The sequence below is a fragment of the Somniosus microcephalus genome, chromosome 2, assembly GCF_052327205.1.
Source record: "Somniosus microcephalus isolate GS21.2 chromosome 2, FLI_Smic_1.0, whole genome shotgun sequence".
Classification (NCBI taxonomy): Eukaryota; Metazoa; Chordata; class Chondrichthyes; order Squaliformes; family Somniosidae; genus Somniosus; species Somniosus microcephalus.
This window is the reverse complement of record NC_140988.1, coordinates 208,961,108-208,981,765: the sequence shown is the minus strand read 5'-3', so window position 1 is coordinate 208,981,765 and position 20,658 is coordinate 208,961,108. Positions and strand designations below refer to the sequence as shown.

Sequence of the window (20,658 nt, the reverse complement as noted above, 5' to 3'; positions counted from 1 at the left end):
GGGACCCAGCACTGACCCCTGCGGAACACCACTAGTTACTGATTGCCAGTCTGAGAATGAACCATTTATCCCAACTCTCTGCCTTCTGTTAGATAGCCAATCCTCTATCCATGCCAGAATATTACCCCCAATCCCGTGATTTTTTATCTTAAGCAATAATCTTTTGTGTGGCACCTTGTCAAATGCCTTTTGGAAGTCTAAATACACTACGTCCACTGGTTCCCCTTTATCCACCCTATATGTTACTTCCTCAAAGAACTCCAGCAAATTTGTCAAACATGACTTCCCCTTCATAAAACCATGCTGACTTTGTCCTATTACATTATGATTATCCAAATGTCCTGTTACTATCTCCTTAATAATGGACTCCAAAATTTTACCTACCACAGATGTTAGGCTAACCAGTCTATAGTTTCCAGCCTTCTGTCTACTGCCCTTTTTAAATAAGGGTGTTACATTTGCAGTTTTCCAGTCTGCCGGGACCTTTGCCGAGTCCAGGGAGTTTTGGAAAATTATTACCAATGCATCCACAATTCCTACCGCCACTTCCCTCAAGACCCTAGGATGTAAGCCATCAGGTCCAGGTGATTTATCCGCCTTGAGTCCCATTATTTTACCGAGTACCACTTCCTTAGTGATTTTGATCATGTTTAGCTCCTCCCCCCCTTTAGCCCCCTGTTTGTCCAGTGTTGGGATATTCTTAGTGTCTTCTACTGTAAAGACTGATATAAAATATTCATTCAGTGTTAAGCACATACAACATTCAAAAATTCTGACAAACACAAAGCTTATCAATACAATTACTTAATACATAGAAACATAGAAGATAGGAGCAGGAGTAGGCCATTCGGCCCTTCGAGCCTGCTCCGCCATTCAATGAGATCATGGCTGATCATCCAAATTCAGTACCCTGTCCCTGCCTTCTCCCCATATCCCTTGATCCCTTTAGCCTTAAGAAATATATCCAACTCTTTCTTGAATATATTTAATGAACTGGCCTCCACCGACCTCTGTGGCAGAGAATTCCACAGGTTCACCACTCTCTGGGTGAAGAAATTCCTCATTTCAGTCCTAAATGGCTTACCCCTTATCCTTAGACTATGACCCCTGGTTCTGGACTCCCCGGCCATCATAAACATCCTTCCTGCATCTAGTCTGTCCAGGCCTGACAGAATTTTATAGGTTTCGATGAGATCCCCTCTCAATCTTCTAAACTCCAGTGAGTATAAGCCCAATCGACACAATCTCTCCTCATACGTCATTCCTGCCATCTCAGGTATCAGCCTGGTGAATCTTCGCTGCACTCCTTCCATGGCAAGAATGTCCTTCCTCAGGTAAGGTGACCAACACTGCACACAATACTCAAGGTGCGGTCTCACCAAGGCCCTGTACAACTGTAGCAAGACATCCTTGTTCCTGTACTCGAACCCTCTTGCTATACATACCATTTGCCTTCTTAACCGCCTGCTGCACCTGCATGCTTACCTTCAGCGACTGGTGCACAAGAACACCCAGGTCTCTTTGCACTTCCCCTTCTCCCAATCTATTGCCATTCAAATAATAATCTGCCTTCCTGTTTTTGCCACCAAAGTGGATAACCTCACATTTATCCACATACAGCGTCATATTTACAAACTTTCACCTTTATAGGCACGAAAGTGTATGGATTTTCAAAAGGCTGTTTGACAAAGTACCACATAATAGACTTGTTAGCAAAATTAAAGCCCATGCGATTAAAGGGATAGTGGCAGCTTGGACACAATATTGGCTAAAGTACAGAAAACAGAATTGTGGTGAACAGTTGTTTGTCAGACTGGAGGGAAGTATACAGTGGCGCTCCCCAGGGATTGGTATTAGGACCTCTGTTTAATCACCTGGACTTGGGTATACAGGGCATAATTTCAAAGTTTGCAGATGATATGAAAGTCAGAAATGTAGTAAATAATGAGAATAGTAACATACTTCAGGATGACATAGACAGATTGGTAAAATGGGCAAACACATGGCAGATGAAATTTAACGTAGAGAAGTGTGAAGCAATACATTTTGGTAAGAAGAATGAGAGGCAACATAAAATAAACGGTACAATTTTAAGAGGGGTGTAGGAACAGAGAGACCTGGGGGTGTATGTACACAAATCTTTGAAGGTGGCAGGACAAGTTGATAAGGCTGTTAAAAATATGGGATCCTTGGCTTTATTAATAGAGGAACAGAGTACAAAAGCAAGGAAGTTTTAAACACTTATTAGGTCTCACTTTAGGAAGGATGTCAGGGCTATGGAAAAGGTGCAGAGGAGATTTACAAGAATGTTATCAGGAATGAGAGACTTCAGTTATGTAGAGAGATTGGAGAAGCTGGGGTTGTTCTCCTTAGAGCAGAGGAGGTTAAGAGGATATTTGATAGAATGTTCAAGGTCATGAATGGTTTTGATAGAGTAAATAAGGAGAAACTGTTTCCAGTGGCAAAATGGTCGGTAACCAGAGGACACAGATTCAAGGTTAAAAAAAAGCAGGGGCAACATGAGGCAAAAAAATTACACAGCAACTTGTGATCTGGAATGTCTTGCCTGAAAGGGTGGTGGAAGCAGATTCAATAGTAACTTTCAAAAGAGAATTGGAAAAAGAATTGAAGGGGAAAAAATTACAGGGCTATGGGGAAAGCAGGGGATTGGGATTAATCTGCCAAAGAGCTGGCACAGGCACAATGAGCCGAATGGTCTCCTTCTGTGCAGCGTCATTCTATGATTCTTTACAAGTCTCCCTTTTCTCAGCAACCATGGTTGGTCTATGTTCCCAGAGCTCCTATCCTTTTTCGCCCTTCAGTCTTGCACTAACTCTACGAATCTCCCTCCTTGTCTTTCCATCTCTCCCCAACGAACAGGCGCAAAAAACACTTGTGGACGCTTAAGTACCCTGCATATCCGCTGCTGCAGTCCCGCTTATAGGCGGTGTCCGGAGCCTAATTTTGTAGAAGTGATCGTCCCTCATTCCTCGGCTTGGAGAGTGTACCGACGTCACGAGGGAGGGTGTGGTTTGATCGAGGGGCGGCGGCAGGCGGGCGCGAGCCGGGCGGTTGGAGTGTGGAAGCTGGCGAGCTCGCGCACGGATGGAGCCGAGCGCGAGGGACGGTGAGTGGGGCGGCAGGGTCACTTCAACTGTCGGGGAGTCGCGGCTCGATCCCGCCGGTGTGAAGTGCCGCTGCCGGAGCCGCTGTTTCTGGCCAGGTGAAATGTTTTGGGGCAGTGCCCGGTTGCCTCGTCACTCGTCAGTTCACTTTTAATTAGTTGCTGTCAGTAACGGGCGAAGTGTGCCCGCCGGCCGCGACAGTAGCAGCAGGCTGTGTCCCCCGGGGAGCCGCTGGATCCCGCCGCTCCCAGCGCTGCATTCACCGGACCTCAGCCACAGCCATCGCCATCGTGGCCTGAGTCCGCCTGTCGCTGTCTCTGCCGGTGGGTGAGCGGCTCTCCGGTCAGCCGGGAGGATTGTAAGGGTGCGAGTGGGAGTAGGACTGCGCTCCGGGTTGTATATTTTCATTAACTGCACTCTGTGTGGCCCCTGTTCTCCCGTTGTTACATTGTCGGTGCTGGAGCCGATCCACCGCCTCTCACCGAGGGGCTGTTCTGTAGTTGGATCTTCGCCAGTGGTTGATCACACGGATCACGCCAAGTGCAGCTCTTAACTCTGGAGGGAGATCACCCCAAATCGCTCTTGAATGCGATCAGTTACGGATCTTTTATCTTGCAGTCTGCTAAAACATTTTTTTTTACTCCAGACTTGCCCCTTTTCTCAACATCCGAGGAATAAACAATTTTTTAAATAGTATTTTAGTACTGGATATAACTATAAAATCTTAATTTGCGTAGCACTGGTTTGGAGCACGGAGGGATAAAAACTGAACGGGTATTTAATATTGCTGCGAAAATATTACTTATATATATAGATAAAAATCTGTTGGAAAAGTATTATTGTAGAAATCTTAACATTAACTTGGAATATGAGGTGGTGGGGGTAGGTTGGAAGTTTCTAACTAAGAATTTTAAATTTCAGATCAGTTTTTACCAAAAATCTACGATACTGGTAGGGCCAAAATTACAAATTTTAGGGTTGTGTATTTTACGGTGTGCAAGTTTCCACAGACTGGGAAGGTGGAATGTGTGAAATCCATCTTTGGTTTATTTCCAAAAGTTTGATGTATTAGGTCTAACGACATATTTACTGAAAACTAGTATTCTTATTTTTTTATTATTCCTAGTTAGATTTTAACAGTTTGATCAGCAAACTTACTGGCTATGTAGTTAAGATAGTGACAGTTAAATGATTTGGCACCACTTAGAGAATAATGGGAGTGCTTGAGAGGAAATATTTAGCGGTGAACAATTATAACAACATTGTAAGTCTTACTGAGGGGGAATCAGATGATGTCAGTTGATGAGTAAACTTTGAGTTGGAGCGGCAGTAGAGATGTTTAGATCGATTTCTGTTAGTGAAGATAAAAAGCCAGTCAGGTTCCCTGCTTGTGAAAAGTTATTTATTGTCCCGTGCTTGGAACTGTGCGATTATAGATGTTGGATAATGGCATAATCAACTTTGTATAACTAAGAGATATCACAGCCAATCAGCTGACACACTGCCAACACTTGCACATGAAGAAAGGGCACTCTCGTGAAGTATTACAGAGCTAGTGGTCCTACCACTGAACGTGTAATTTTTAAAATGGGCAGCATGCATTAAAAATCAGAGACAAATGGCTGAATCAAGGTTTTTGCTGAGCATATCCGTGAAGATTCAAGTTACCTGATATTTTAATTTTTATGTTTCCAGTCAGTTCAGTGTGATCAAGGGTGTTTTAGTCTGCAGTGTGCTTTTTCCCCACACTTCTCAATTCGTTAGATTGACTATTTTTTGATTGTACTCTACAATTAAAATGTTAATTGCTCTGACTGAAGCATTTAACAGTCATGTGCCTGTCACTTTCCATGTGTGACAATTAAATACCCAATCCCAGACAAGTAAAGCAATAACATCATGTGCTTGAATATGCATTAGTTTCATACTGTAAATTGTATATATTTCAAAATTGTGAAAACATTCCACCCACACATCAAGCTGAACACGTTCCTTTTTCTTTTCTTTCCTGGGGAAGGGGAACAAGCTAAGCACATATTATCTCCCAACCCCTGCAGCTGTAGAATTTTTTTTAACGATTGCAATGCTCCCAGGAATATTTCCAAATTTCAGAACATCAGTCCAAAATTGTTAATGGGACAGGATTGAAATTGACTCAATCAGAATGGGCTGATTAAATTGGTACTGTTGTCATTGTGAAATCATAGTTAAGCATAAGTGCCTTCAAGAGAGGAGAGAAAATTTGCGTTGTGGGGTGGGGAGAGGGTGTGTGCCAAGATGGTTGGAACAAGAAAAGTGTTCAGCTGGTATTGGTAGTAGAATGCTTTTTGCAATCTTGAAATATGCAGTTTATTGTATAGTAATGTGCATTCAGGCACATGATGCAACTGATGTACCTGTTTGCGATTGTATGTAAAGTGAAATGTTCGAGTGCTAAAGAAAGAACTTGCATTTATATAGTGCCTTATCACATCCATACGATGTCTCAAATTGTTTTACAAGCAATAGATGCCTGAATCCTGTTTAAGCAGGTACAGTATTCCACATAATTTACTGAAGATGGTGCCAGGTTAATTATCTGAGCTGACACTTTGTCACAGCTGGCAACACATGTTTAAAATAGGAAAAAGCTGTCGCTTAGCAAACAAGGCCAAAGTACTGGAAAGGTAGCTGAGAGTGATAAGTTGCTGAAACACTAAATTGATGTATATAATATTAAAGCTGCTCTCTTTTTATATTCAATTCAGAATGGAAATAATTCTGAATATATAGCTTCAAGGATGGGTTTTTGTGTTGGCATGACATAAGTATATAGAATTTGAGAACTTGCTGCTCAAGCTGGCCCTGCTTATGGGCATCTAAGATGTTGAAAATACAGAATAGCTGGTTCAGTGCCAGTGGTCATTCCATTAACACTGGACTCATGATGTTAGCAAACCACGTTGGAAATTATTGTGAAGACACAGCATTTCAGACCTCATTTAATTTGTGCTTTTCTCACAAGTCTTTGGTATTATTAGTTTTTGTGCCTAAAGTTAGGCATGTGATTAGAAAATCAGTTGGAACATCTAGACTGTCGTTGGAGATGTCATTGTCATTTTAATACATACATGCAAATGCATATGGACAGTGAAAGGTCACCTAAAGTTGTGTTTGAATTTCTGGTTAATGTGATTGGTGTTCTGTGTCTGATTTTGAAGTTTTCTGTAACGCTACCTTGCAGGGATGTTGTTGACATAATGGACCAAATGTATGCCGTTACAAGCTGAAACAGAACCAGCTTAGAGGATTTTTCAAGCCTTTGTTAATTTTGTCACATTCCATTCCATGTCTTTTTATTGTCTTGATGCATATTTAAGCTTCATGCTTTAATTATAGTTGGTGGTAAAATTGCTAACTTTTATGATTCTACAACTAGCAAATCTATCAATTAAAATAAGGGATAACTGCACATCTGAAATAAAAACAAAGTTTACACAGCAGGTCATTTAGCATTTGTAAAGAGAAAAGTCAGGTTATGACATTTTGAGGTGTACTCTTCAAAACTGAATACACCTTCAAGGCTGCATACTCAAAACATGATAATCATCCTTTTCTCTTCATAAATGCTGACTGACCTATTTACAAAGCTTTGTTTTTATTTCAATCTACTGATTAATATCTTGTTTCAGGCAGAAAATACTCCTGCCGCCTTGTCAGAGATGCAATATTGCCAAGTGGACACCTCTATTCATTTCTAGCCTCACTCCATATAATAGCAGTGCATGGTACAGTGAGCTTAAGCTAACTTGATCGATGTTAGAATCAGTTGAATTAAGAGTGTACCAGATTAATTATGAAAAAAATGTTTACTTGAATAAAATCTGAGTGGGGGCAGCCACCCATTACCATCAGCACCTGGTATGCTCAGTTTCGTGGTAAAACACAGGTGGTCTATTAATATTTGATCTCAGTTTCAGCTGTTGCTGTTGTTTTTTTGATTATTTGTTGTGCCCAACAGTGGGTTTCCTTATGCAAATTGTGCACAGCTAGGTGAGTGCTTCATATGTTGAAGTACCTCGTGAGCACGTCCACAGTAAAGTTTGCAAGTAGTGTTCTGATTGGGAGCTATACTTCTAGATATTATTGTCTCAAATTTATTAGCTCTTCAGCAATCAGAATTAGAGGGAATTTTTTTTACTCCATATGTCATGTAAGACTTGAAGTCCCAAGTTTAAACAAACAGCTTTGGAGGAATGAAAAACCCTGTCTGCATTATTTTGATATGTAATTCATCACCCCAGTTACTTTATGTAATTTTCTTATAAGATTGATCACAAATAATGCATTGGAATTTACTTGTATTATACATATTGAAGCAGATAAACAGCAGGAAATTTTCAGCTGGTGGCAACTATGGGATAAATTTTCGTCTTTACTGCCTGGGTGGAAATCTGGGAGAGTGGATTGCCTGCTTGTTAGAAAACCGATCTGAATTTGGTTCCATTGAAACCCACTTCCCCAGATTGTCCAATGACAAGCACACTCTGTCAGGAATCTAGACAGGATTGAAGTAAAGGAGATGCAGCCACATTGTGATTTTAATGCAGGAAGTACAAAGGTATGATTTATTCATCCCAAGAACTTTCTTTTTGGATAGTTGTTACTCTATCAGCGTACAGTGATACTTTGTGCTCTGTTCCTTTTAATCTGCACTCAGTGAGCTTGCTATTGTTGCATGTAACTGCTAGGGTCTCTTTCCAACACTTCTAACTGGTGCTTGTGAAATAGAGACAGAGCCAAAAGCAAAAAAAAGTCTCCTATAAGCTGAAATCTGTGGTCTTGTATGTAGGACTAACAATTACCCTTTTACTATGGTATATTGCACTGGAGATCACATGGATGCCTACCATGTTCTCCTATCTATGCCAAAATGTGGTAAATACTATGCTATTAGACCATTACATTCAGCCTGAAACTAATAGCCAGATTTATTAACAAGTTATTGCACCAAAGCAGAATGACATAGCAAGAAACTAGTAGTACCATCCATACATTTTAATAATAAAAAAATTCTGAAATGATTTTATTTTTGAATAAGTCTGTAGAAGTATTGTGGAAAACCAACCTTGTATGGTGTCCCTGGCCACGTTTCATGATTGAATCAGGAACCTGGGGACTGTAGGGCTGCTCTTTAATTGTATGTCTCTTTGATGTTAAAGCAGGTCCATTTGATCAAACACTTTTTCCTCTGGTCAGGTAATTGAGATATTAATCATTTCTAATACTTAAACAAATGAGCTGTGAACAGTTGTCAGGTGAAAATTTAATGGCCTGTTTGCTTTTGATGCCAAACTCCCCTTCTAAGAAAAAGATCTCAATGGTACAGCTACTAGAGATTAAAAAAAAATTCTGCTTTCCTCTTTCAACGGAGTTGCATACATTAGCAATTCACCAAGCACATTTTGACACAATCTATTTCTGATAGAAACACAGAAACTCTTTCAGATACAGTTAGCTGAAGTCATTTTTTAAATTGCAGTTACTTTGTCTTCTAAAGTCATATGAAATAAAACTTCAGGTATTTGATATAGGATGAAAACTCTTGCATTTGTCACAACCATTATGTCTCTTTCTACCATCTTCAAAACATCAAGGATTTGTCAGCTAACAGGAAACAAGTTGCGGTACTTCAAAAAAAGGAGAGCTTATCTGTCATGTATGATGTCTCTACTAATATTGGAATCTGATCTTCATGGACAAGCTTCAGATACCTTGGCAGCAACACCCAAATTCTCAATTTTTCTACAGAAAAAACTACCTGCTAATGCTAGCTAGCACATATACTGACCTAAATAAATGCAGCAGTCAACCAATATTGGTCCTTGGAAGATGAATGTGCTACTTTCACTTGATTTTTGTTCCCTTTCAAACTTCCAGCACAGCATTTCTGAAATCCTGACCAGAACAACTTAAATTTCTCTGCAGGCAAAAAAAAATTGCATTTGCCTCCAGTATCTCTAGCTACCCAAACAGAAGAATGGAAAAAGGCACACTCCTAAATTTTAGCCACTCTTACTGGGCGTTCCAACTGTGCAAGGTCACTACCTGTAATATGGCCTTCTCCACAAAACTATTGGTTATCTACAGAAACTTGAACCTCCCTACTATATTGATGGCTACCCTACCCTTCATAAATGCTAATAGAGGCTCCAGAGTTTTCCACAATAATACTAACTTGAACATCTGGCAGGATTTTTGTGCACAGTTCAACATAATACTGGTTATATCAATCCTTTCATCACTTTTCTAATAGAAAACATTTGTCAAGAGCAGTTTCTGAATCTGTCCAGTTCCACACATGATCATTCAGCATCTAGCTGAAAAATTCCCCCTTGCACATTCTGGTCTATTTTATTGCTTCCAGGACCCAACAATGCCCTACAAATTCCAGTATACGGTTTGCCCCTCTCCCATCCTTGAGCTCTGCATCTGCAAACTAGAAAACCCCTGCAGACTTGCCTCCATGATGAAATCTTTGTCGTCGTGGTAGTGGAGGGCACCAAAGTATTAAGAGGCTTGGGAACAAGACCTTGTTTGTCAGGCAACTGATGAGAATGGGATTAAGTGTTGTGGTTAATGCTTATAACTGTCACATGCGTACTTTACCATTAGGGTGCATGCTTCCACTCTTGAGCTGGTCTGAAGTTGTGACCCTCATTATAACAAATAGGGCTGCTTTGGGATCCAGGCGTTTCTTCATCAATGGTGACATTGGAGGGGCTGAGTGGAAGATCTCAAATGGTTGGTCTCGGTTGGGTAGGATTCCTTTTTTTTAATATAGACATCAGGAAATATTTCCCCTAAACTTATTTCATTTGAAATTTCAGATGCTTCAGTAGAAGGGAGAACAAGCTGAGAAAGGTTTATTTTAAGATAATGGAGTCACATTTACATAAAAAACAGCCTAATATTACAAAATATTTCTTTTGGGTATGTACACGTGTCCCTAAACCTGTTTTTTCCCCATATGAACCCTAAACAAAATGATTTTTTTAATGCTGATATGAACTGTGCTTGTGTTGCTTTAATATATGTATCTTACTAAAAATCTTCCCGGTGTGCTCTTCCTATCCACAAACCTTACTTCCTATTGTCATAATTTTTGGTCACGCTTTTGTGTCAACCTTTCCTATTGTAAACTAATGGGCCGTATATTCCGATCCCTACGGGTGTGTACGGGCTGTGTACACACCTGTAGGGACATCGGAAATGCTGGTTTCAGGCATGCTAAGTGCATGCGCTGAAAATCGGCACGGACGCCTGCCCTGGAGAAGGGCCTCTGTGGGCAGATAGTTCCGCTTTCTGGAGAACCTCCACCTGCAGAAAACCCTTAGAAACCTTACGCCTGGTAAAAGGTGTAAGGCCTGCTTTTACCAGCATAAGGGTTGAAAAAAAAGTTTAAAAAAAAAAAAAAAAAAACATTTTTCACTCATTTATCATTTAAAAATACTTTTTTTTAAAAAAAAGGTAAGTTTATTTTTAGCCCTGTAAAAAACTTTAATTTTTTTTTAATTAAATTTTTGTTTAAAATATTTAATTTATTATAATTTCAACTCATTTTAAAAATGCGATGGTTTTTTAAAACATTTATTTAATGTTTCAGTGTTTTTGGGGTGATTTCCATTTATATATTTGACATGTCTATCTGTCAAGTGTATGAAGGGAGATTCCCATCTGCTATTGGCTCCCCATGGCCCACGTGATCCCAGGGATGCTTGCTAACTGCATGCACCTCTGGGATACATGGGCCCTGCACATTTCGAGTTGGAGAGGCCCAGGATCGGAAGTATACGCACATCGGGAGCCCTCTGGTAAGTCCGTAGATTTTTTTCCAGATCGGAGGCCTCTGCACACAGGAAGCCTCCGATTGGAAAATACGGGCCTATATGTCCACTCAATTTTTGCAATCATAATTCGTTGATAAAATGCTTGAATCACTGTTTTTCCAAAAAATAATTTTGTCCAGTAACTGAAATTTTTAATGTCCAAAATAAGGTTTTAAACCAAATACATACTGTATTTCACGATAAAATGATAGAAATGTTCAGTTGAGTTGAATGTTTCATATGTCTTTAAATTACTTCAAAAATATTTTGTTTACTGGAAGGCATCACCCTCTCCCAAAAACCTGGTCTTCCATTTGACATTTTTGTACAGAGCAGTGACTCTGTTAGCTGAAGGTAGGTCCTGCAGTCTGAACATGTGTTGTATGCAGAGTTTCCCAAAATGAATCACTAGTGTTTACTCTGTCTCTAACCAAATCTATTTGATTAGCTTTCCTTCAAATAATTTTGGAAAACAGAGGACAGATTTCAAAAGCTTTATTCAGGTATGATTTATAGATTGATTGTTTTATCTATATTATATAAATAAATCGGTCCGTCTGTCTGTCATCGCGTGTGCGTCTGGCGGGCTATGCGCTCGAAAGTTACAGGGCGTACCTAAGTGCACGTTACCTCCAAAGAAAGCTTACGCTTCCGAGACGGTTTTAAGCGTATTTACGTTTCAGCCGGGCTAAAATCGCGCCCGCGGTATCCCAAAAACCTTCAACATTCCGCTCATTAGCATCTCATTATCCGCTCATAAGCGACTGGTCGACCGAGGTCACTCTATCGTACGGCGGCTTGCTACCGCGTGCGGCCGGGCCCTCCTACGGTCGAGTGACGGGACGATTGACCAATCCTACGCTTTGGTGACCTGACGGTCGACCAATCGGTGCGTGTGTGGGCGGGCCTTATCGTTCTGAACCGAGGTGAGTCGCCGCCATCTTGCTTCCATTCTTTTTCCTGCTTTCTGCGTCTTTCTTTTCAAATATACATTTCCACCAAAATAAAATTGAATTTATTAAATTGTTTTTAAAAAAATCACTCATTTGTTAATATTTTCTCTAACCTGAACATTCTTTTTCCTACCTTTCCCCGTTTTTTTTCTTAGGCCTCAAAGCCTGCGCCTTTCTTGCCCAGCCAGGCCCGAGCTAGGTGATTGCGCTTCTGCTAAGCTCCTCACGCCGCCCCCCCCCCCCGCCCCGTGTCACGTTACCCAGGGCAACGGCGTCAGCCACGAGGGTCAGGGTGCGCGCGCAGCAGGAGCAGGTGAGACGCGGCGTCTCAGTTCCGCGCTCGGTGGGGGGTGGCGGGGCTCGGCCACCGGCCGTCTCTCAGAGCCGCAATCGGCCTCGGCCGGGGGGGGGAGCTCGGCCGCCGGCCGTCTCTCAGAGCCGCAATCGGGCTCGGCCGGGGGGGGGGCGGGGCTCGGAGAGCGGGGCTCTCGGCCTGGGCCCCCTTCCCGCCCCTTGCCCCCCCGCCCCTTGCCCCCCCCCCGCCCCCCCTTTCCCCCCCAGTCGCTCTCTCTCTTCCCCCCCCCCCCCAGTCGCTCTCTCTCTTCCCCCCCCCCCCCCAGTCGCTCTCTCTCTTCCCCCCCCCCCCAGTCGCTCTCTCTCTTTCTCCCCCCCCCCCCCCCCCCCCCCCCCCCCCCCCCCCCCCCCCAGTCGCGCGCTCTCTCTCTCTCTTCCAACAACAACATGCCCTCGAAAAAGCCTCGGCACCGCCGGGCACTTCAGCTAGTATAATTATATACAAGAGAGAAAACATGAGGATACTGATTAAACACCTGCTGCTGCTTTAATTGATGTTCAAAAAATTTATTAAGCTGACAAAGGGAAACACAGCTGGAATGGTGTATGGGAGGAGTTAAAATTATCCTAGTCTACATACTGGCCCAAGTCGCACTGTTCCGGCCCGGTAACGTTTTATGTTCATCAACTTTGAAGTTGGCTGAGGCTCCCACTGCAGGCAGGTGGGGCCCCAACTGCGCATGTGCGGACTCCAGAAGTTGCTGTCCGATTTACTCCATAATAATAGTGAATGCTGTAGCCTCGCCATTATTAACGCAAAATCCGGGCCGTTCTCTCACTTCCAGGTGGGGACCTTGCATCATGTGCTCTAACTTGCACATATTTTACGGTGCTTAATCAGCATGTCTATGTGTGGAGGGGAAATCTTTACTGTAGGGAGATGTATTGTGTTTGTCTACATAATAACAGTGACTTCAAAAGTAATTCATTGGCTGTGAAGTGCTTTGGGACATCCTGAGGATATGAAAGGCACTATCTTAATTCCAGTTCTTTCTTGCTGTTTGCAGAGGTCTGAGCGCTGAGAGCAAACTCAGCAGCAGGAAAGTGGGCTGGGGATCTCTTTGCTGATCATGGACTCTTATTTTTTGACTGCTGCCTAGTATTGTTGCATTTGGAACAGGTCCTGAAGTTATGTAGGAGTGTGATAGTGTTACATCGGGTGTTGCTGGATCATCTCCAATATTCATCAAACAGGAAGAGGTTAAACTGCAGTTTGTGTGGATAAGTTGTTGAGTTGGCCATCTGATGTTTTACTTTGTGGTCAGTGTGAGGGTTTGTTCCCTAACTGTCCTGTTACTTGGCTTGGTTGTGCTCCATGGGCACTGGCAGTCTTCCAGTTCCTTACTCAAGAGTCGTAGTATAATTATTAAACACCATTAGCCCACTATAATTATCGTAAAGAAATGTAGGCCGCAAATTTAATTGAGGAGGCGGGATGGGGCGGGACAGCTGGTTTCCAGGTTCCGGTCCCACTCCCAGCTGCATCCACTCTGCAGATGTGATTTTGCCTTGTTAAGCCTGCCCTGTGGGCTTACCAGCCAATTAACAGGAAGCGGGTCTGATGACGTCATTTGATGATGCGTCACCAGTCGGTTTCCTTAAAGGGACTACATCCACATGGAGATTGACAGTTGTTCTGTCAGTGTTTGACAGCATTGAGCTGCTGCAAACACTGACAATCACTGCACAAGGGTGAATGCATGCACCCAGGCTCTCCAGTGACTCCCTCCATATGCTTATGGAGGGAGTCACAGCACGCAGGGAGGTTCTCTTCCCTTCCAAGGGCGGAAGAGACCTCCCCAGGACACCAAATCACCTTGCACCTCCACCCAACCCTTTATCTACTTTATCATTTCCCCATCTCACTAGCCACCCCTCACACTCGCCCTCATCCTACTGCAAGCATAGCAACTAACAACACACAAGGGTACGCACTTGAGCGATTTAGCCAATGCCCATGTGAAGTTTCTGGTAATGTGTTGTCATACAGTGAAATCTCTTTTTCAAAAAATGCCCCTTATTGGACAGATCTGAGCGCACATTGAGAAGTGTCTTACTGAGTTCCAATGATTGTTCAGTTATAACTCCCACACCCCCCGCTATAGTGATGAGTGTGCATGGAACGGCTTGGGCAGTAAAGGGATGCTTCACGGTGCTGGTGTGGGATGGTGTCAACCTGGCGCATTATGTGGCAGCCAGGGTTTACAGCGTCAAGTGAAGTAAATCTGGCCATGGTGATGCCATCGCTGGCCTCCCGGGCAGCAATGTTATTAGGGGCTGATGCCCTGTGTCCAGTGCAGCATCAGGTGATGGCAGAGACTGTTGGTGTTGGGGCTGATTGTGGAAGGATTCGGAGGACCAAGGTCTGATTGCTTCATTGGCTCTGATGTTGCTGCAATGGATAGCTGCTGCAGGTGAGATGACAGAACCGATCTGTCACAGGTGAGAGTGGTTCTCCCAATGAAGTGGTGCTGGACATACAGTTGGATCTAAAAACTTGTAAGCTAAAGAAATCTCTATTAAAAATGCAGTAACCAACATTTTCTGTGCTCTGAAACTCACCATCTGCAACATGGCATCCTTGACACACCTTCTGCAGCGGTCAGCTTTTCCCAAACATCAGAGCAGACTCAAAACATGCCAGGTTGAGCTGGCGTGTTCCCCGAACAGTGGGAGAGAAGGTAATGTTAAATTATGCCTCAAAATACTCTTAAATTGGCTCTTTAACAAGCCATTTAAATAGCTGAATTGTATCTCTCGCCGCTTGGGGGCGGGTCAGTTCTGTGCTGACAGACCCGACACCTGGGAGACTTGTGTGGAGGCGGGATGACGGTGGGTTTCCTATCCGCTGTCAATCTTTGCAATTTTGACAGCAGACCTGCCCCCAAACCCACCCCCACAGCGCGATTAAATTCGCAGCCGTAGTCTCTAATACAACTTATCATTTATTTTTACATCATACTGGATAGGGGTGATCATATGCATTCATAGGATTACATTGGATATACAGCACAGAAACAGGCCATTCGGCCCAACCAGTCCATGCCAACGCTTATACTCCATTCGAGCCTCCTCCCGTCTTTCCTCATCTAACTCTATCCAAATAACCCTCTATTCCCTTCTCCCTCAGATGCTTGTCTAGCCTCCTCTTAAATGCATCTATACTATTTGCTTCAACCACTCCCTGTGGTAGCGAGTTCCACATTCTCACCACTCTCTGGGTGAAGAACTTTCTTCTGAATTCCCTATTGGATTTCTTGGTGACTATCTTATATTGTTGGCCTCTAGTTATGCTCTTCCCCACAAGTGGAAACATGCTTTCTGTATCTACTCTATCAAAATCTTTCATAATTTTAAAGACCTCTATTAGGTCACCCCTCAGCCTTCTCTTTTCAAGAGAAAAGAGACCCAGCCTGTTCATCATTTCCTGATAGGTATACACTCGCATTTCTTGTATCACCTTTGTAAATCATTTTTGCACTCTCTCTAGTTCCTCTATATCCTTTTTATAATATGGCGACCAGAACTGTACACAGTACTCCAAGTGTGGTCTAACCAAGGTTCGATACAAGTTTAGCAAAACTACCCTGGATAGGGGTGATCATATGCATTCCCACAGTGATCCTCAAATTAGAAAACTACATTTGATTTAGGCCGCGATTTCCCCAACCTTGATGGGTGCGGTGCAGGCGACATCAGTGGCAGGTTCTAACCCCGCTGCTGGCTCCAGCCCGCTCTGTAGAATGACTTTACGATGATTGGACATGTTAAGCCCACCCAGTGCATTTGCCGGCCAATTGAAGGAAGCGGGTCTGATGACGTCATTTGATGACGCTTCATCGGTGGTTTCCTTAAAGGGACCATGCGCAAATTGATTTTGACAGTTGTGCTGTCAGTATGCTACAGTATTGATGTGCTGTAAACACTGATTTATGAAAGGGAAATCGTGTTTGACAAATCTATTAGAATTTTTTGAGGTTGTAACTAGCAGAATGGATAAGGGGGAACCAGTGGGTGTGGTGTATACTGCAAGGATCAGTGCTTGGGCCGCAGCTATTCACAATCTACATCAATGATTTGGATGAGGGGACCAAATGTATATTCAAGTTTGCTGATGATACAAAGCTGGGTGGGAATGTAAGTTGTGAGGAGGATGCAAGGAGGCTTCAAGGGGATACAGACAAGCTAAGTGAGTGGGCAAGAACATGGCAAATGGAATAAAATGTGGAGAAATGTGAAGTTATCCACTTTGGTAGGAAAAACAGAAAATCAGAGTATTTTTTAAATGGTGAGAAATTGGGAAATGTTGGTGTTCAGAGGGACCTGGGTGTCCTTGTACACTAATCACTGAAAGTTAACGTGCAGGTACAGCAAGCAATTAGGAAAGCAAATGATATGTTGGCCTTTATTAAAAGAGGATTTGAGTATAAGAGTAAAGATGTCTTACTGCAATTATATCTTCTTAGGCAGCCTCTTGGAACCGAGGATGACTTGCTTCCACATTAAAAATGAGTTTGCGGGTGACTGATTAGTCCAATGCGGGACCTACAGTCTCTGTCACAGGTGGGGCAGACGGTGGTTGAAGGGGCGGGAGGGTGGGGTGCTTGGGTTGACGTGCGCTGCCTGCGCTTGGCTTCCGCTTGCTCCCGGCGAAGGACTCTGTGTTCGGCGCCTTCCTGGATGCTTCTCCTCCACTTGGTGCGGTCTTGGGCCAGGGATTCCCAGGTGACGGTGGGGATGTTGCACTTTTTCAAGGAGGCTTTGAGGGTGTCCTTGAAGTGTTTCCTCTGCCCACCTGGGGCTCTCTTGCCGTGCCGGAGCTCCGAGTAGAGCGCTTGTTTTGGGAGTCTCGTATTGGGCATGCGGACAGTGTGACCCGTCCATCGGAACTGATTGAGCGTGGTCAGAGCTTCGATGCTGGGGATGTTGGCCTGAGCAAGAACACTGACGTTGGTGCGCCTATCTTGCCAATGGATTTGCAGGATCTTGCGGAGGCAGCGTTGGTGGTACCTCTCCAGTGCTTTGAGGTGCCTGCTGTACATGGTCCATGTCTCTGAGGCATACAGCAGGGCAGGTATCACTGCTGCCCTGTAGACCATGAGCTTAGTGCCGGGTTTGAGGTCCTGGTCTTCAAACACTCTCTTCCTCAGGCGACCGAAGGCTGCACTGGCACACTGAAGGCGGTGTTGGACTTCATCGACGTCTGCCCTTGTTGACAGTAGGTTCCCGAGGTATGGAAAGTGGTCCACGTTGTCCAAGGCCTTGTCGTAGATTTTGATAATCGGGGGGCAGCACTGTGTGGCGGGGGCAGGTTGGTAGAGGACCTTTGTCTTACGGATGTTTAGTGTAAGGCCCATGCTCTCGTATGCTTCGGTGAAGGTATTTACGATGGTTTGGAGTTCGACCTCCGAGTGAGCGCAGACGCAAGCATCGTCTGCATACTGTAATTCGACGACAGAGGATGGGACGACCTTGGATCTGGCCTGGAGGCGACGGAGGTTGAACAGTTTCCCGTTTGTTGTGTAAATTAGCTCCACTCCAGTGGGGAGCTTACTGAGGGTGAGACGGAGCATTGCAGCAAGGAAGATTGAGAAGAGCGTTGGTGCGATGACACAGCCTTGCTTGACCCCGGTTCGTATGTGAATTGGGTCTGTGGTGGAACTGTTGGTCAGGATCACTGCTTGCATGTCGTCGTGAAGCAGGCGGAGGATAGTGACAAACTTTTGAGGGCAGCCGAATTTGAGGAGGACACTCCATAATCCCTCACAGTTGACAGTGCCGAAGGCCATGTACAGCGGTTGGTGCTGTTCACTGCATTTCTCTTGTAATTGACGTACGGTATAGATCATCTCCATTGTGCCTCTTAGTGGGCGGAATCCGCATTGCGACTGGGAGGAGCTCTTCGGCCACTGGGAGAAGGCGATTGAGGAGGCTTCTTGCGATGACTTTCCCTGTGGCAGATAGCAGGGAAACTCCTCTGTAATTACCGCAATCGGACTTGTCACCTTTCTTGAAGATGGTCACAATTACGGCGTCTGAGATCCCCTGGCATGCTCTCCTCCTTCCAGATAAGAGAAATGAGTTCATGAATTCGCGCCAGTAGTGCTTCTCCGCTATGCTTTAGTGCCTCGGCGGGGATTCCATCTGCTCCTGAGGCCTTGTTGTTCTTCAGTTGTCGGATGGCCTTTTCAACCTCATGCCGGGCTGGGGTTGTGCTGAGATGGTGGCGGGTAGCATGCTGTGGGATGGAGTTGAGGACACTCGTGTCGAAGACAGTCGTGGTTAAGGAGATCTTCGAAGTGCTCCTTCCAGTGGGCACTGACTGCTTCCTTGTCCTTGATGAGTACCTCTCGGTTCTTGGCCCACAGTGGGGAAGGGCCTTGGGTGCTTGGGCCATAGATGGTCTTGACTGCGCTAAAGAATCCACGCACGTCATGGTTGTCGGCTAGCTGCTGGATCTCCTGCGCTTTCTCCACCCACCATCTGTTCTTTAGTTCGCGAGTTTTTTGTTGGACCTCGGCCTTCAGGCTTCTGTAGAGCTGCTTTCTTGCTCTCGAGTTCTGTTGCTGTTTCCAGATCAGAAATGCCTTGCGCTTGCGGCTTATTAGCTCCTGGATCTCCTGGTCATTCTCGTCGAACCAGTCTTGGTGTTTCCTGGTTGAGTGACCGAGCGTCTCTTCACAGGTGCTGATTATGGAGGCCTTGAGTGCAGACCAGACGCTGTGGGCGCTCTGTGTCTCTGCATCACTGGGAGTCATCAGGTTGTTTGTGAGGTGCAGGCTGAATAGGGCTTTCTTAGCGGGGTCTTCGAGTAATCCAGCGTTTAATTTTCCTGCGGCTTTGTTTCTGTTGCCGCCGCTGTTTTGGGGCTACATTTGATGGAGATGACAGAGCGAATTAGGCGGTGGTCTGTCCAGCAGTCATCAGCTCTTGTCATGGCGCGGGTGATGCGGACGTCCTTGCGGTCCCTCACTCGGACGATGACGTAGTCCAACAGATGCCAGTGATTGGAACGAGGGTGCTGCCATGAAGCCTTGTACTTGTCTCTCTGACGGAACAAGGTGTTGGTTATGACGAGGCCATGTTCTAAGCATTTCGACAGGAGGAGGGTACTGTTGGAGTTGGCTTTCCCTACCCCCTCTCTGCCGATCACACCTCTCTAGAGGTCTGTGTCCTTTCCATCTCTGACGTTGAAGTCGCCAAGGAGGATCAGCTTGTCGCGCGTTGGGACTCGGGACAGGGCTTGTTCGAGGCTGGAGTAGAATTCCTCTTTGGTCTCGTCTGTGGCTTCCAGTGTTGGGGTGTACGCACTGATGACCGTAGTGCACTGGTTTCGGGCTAGGGTGAGTCGAAGAGTCATGAGGCGCTTCTTTATACCACTAGGGGAGTCTCTGAGACGCCCGACCAGTTCATTTTTTATGGCGAAGCCTACCCGATGGAGGCAGCGTTCTTCTTCGGGTTTGCCTTTCCAAAAGAAGGTGTAACGACCGCCTTGCTCCTTCCCCTGCCCACCGGGTCTCACTTAGGGCGGCGATGTCGAAGTGTCTGAGCTCCTGGGCAACGATAGCAGTACGGCGTTCTGGTCTGTCACTGTTGGGGTTGTCCATGAGGGTCCTGACATTCCAGGTCCCGAACTTCATTTTAAAGGGTGGAAGATGCCTGTGCCTGAATTCTTTTAACGTGGGGTGGCCGTTGCACACCAGCTACCACACGGGCTTGACAGAGCAAGGTCTTGGTCCAATGGCAAGGGGATCCAAGACGATTGGTGACCAGGCTCTGCTACAACGGCCTAGCACACACACACAAACATACTGCTTCTGTCCTCCTCCCTCCTTCCCGCAGTTCAAGCTGCAAGGTTAAAGTTACCTGAGCCAACTGCCCATCCCCCCGACCGTGCCTGTTCTTTGTTCTCAGTGAGCACTGGCTCTTCACTTAAACTTAGCTCCCAAAGCGAGAATATCAGTGCTAATTTGATCCTGTGAGAGACAACATCATTCATGTCCGAGACCGGGACCCAGGAATGAGGACGAGCCCAGCAGCAAGGTCAAGGCGCAGGAGTGGCACAGCGTGGACCAACAGTGGGGTCGGGGCCCAGGGAATGTGCGGCACGGGTTAACAGCGAGGTCGAGAGGACCACAATGCATCCTACGAAACCCAAGCAGAGAGGACCTGCAATTATATAGGGCCCTGGTGAGACCACACCTGGAGTATTGTGTACAGTTTTGGTCTTACCTAAGGAAGGATATATTTTGCCATAAAGGGAGTGCAACAAAGGTTCACCAGACTGGTTCCTGGGATTGGGGGTGGGTGCGTTGTCCTATGAGGACAGATTGAGCAGACTAGGACGATATTCTCTGG

General features: G+C 45.0%; 1 protein-coding gene across 3 annotated transcripts in view; it reads left to right on the top strand.

The window, feature by feature from the left end:
- The first annotated feature begins 2,961 nt into the window (after window positions 1-2,961).
- The window catches only part of LOC147123188 (RELT-like protein 1), a 142,771-nt gene continuing 125,074 nt past the window's right edge, over window positions 2,962-20,658 (top strand). The window contains exon 1 of one of the 3 annotated variants that reach the window (XM_085968483.1): window positions 2,962-3,127. In XM_085968483.1, coding sequence (XP_085824609.1) covers window positions 3,106-3,127 — 22 coding nt within the window. In that variant the 5' untranslated portion in view covers window positions 2,962-3,105. The remainder of the gene's footprint in view (window positions 3,128-20,658) is intronic. The other 2 variants (XM_085968475.1, XM_085968488.1) reach the window with 2 other exon arrangements.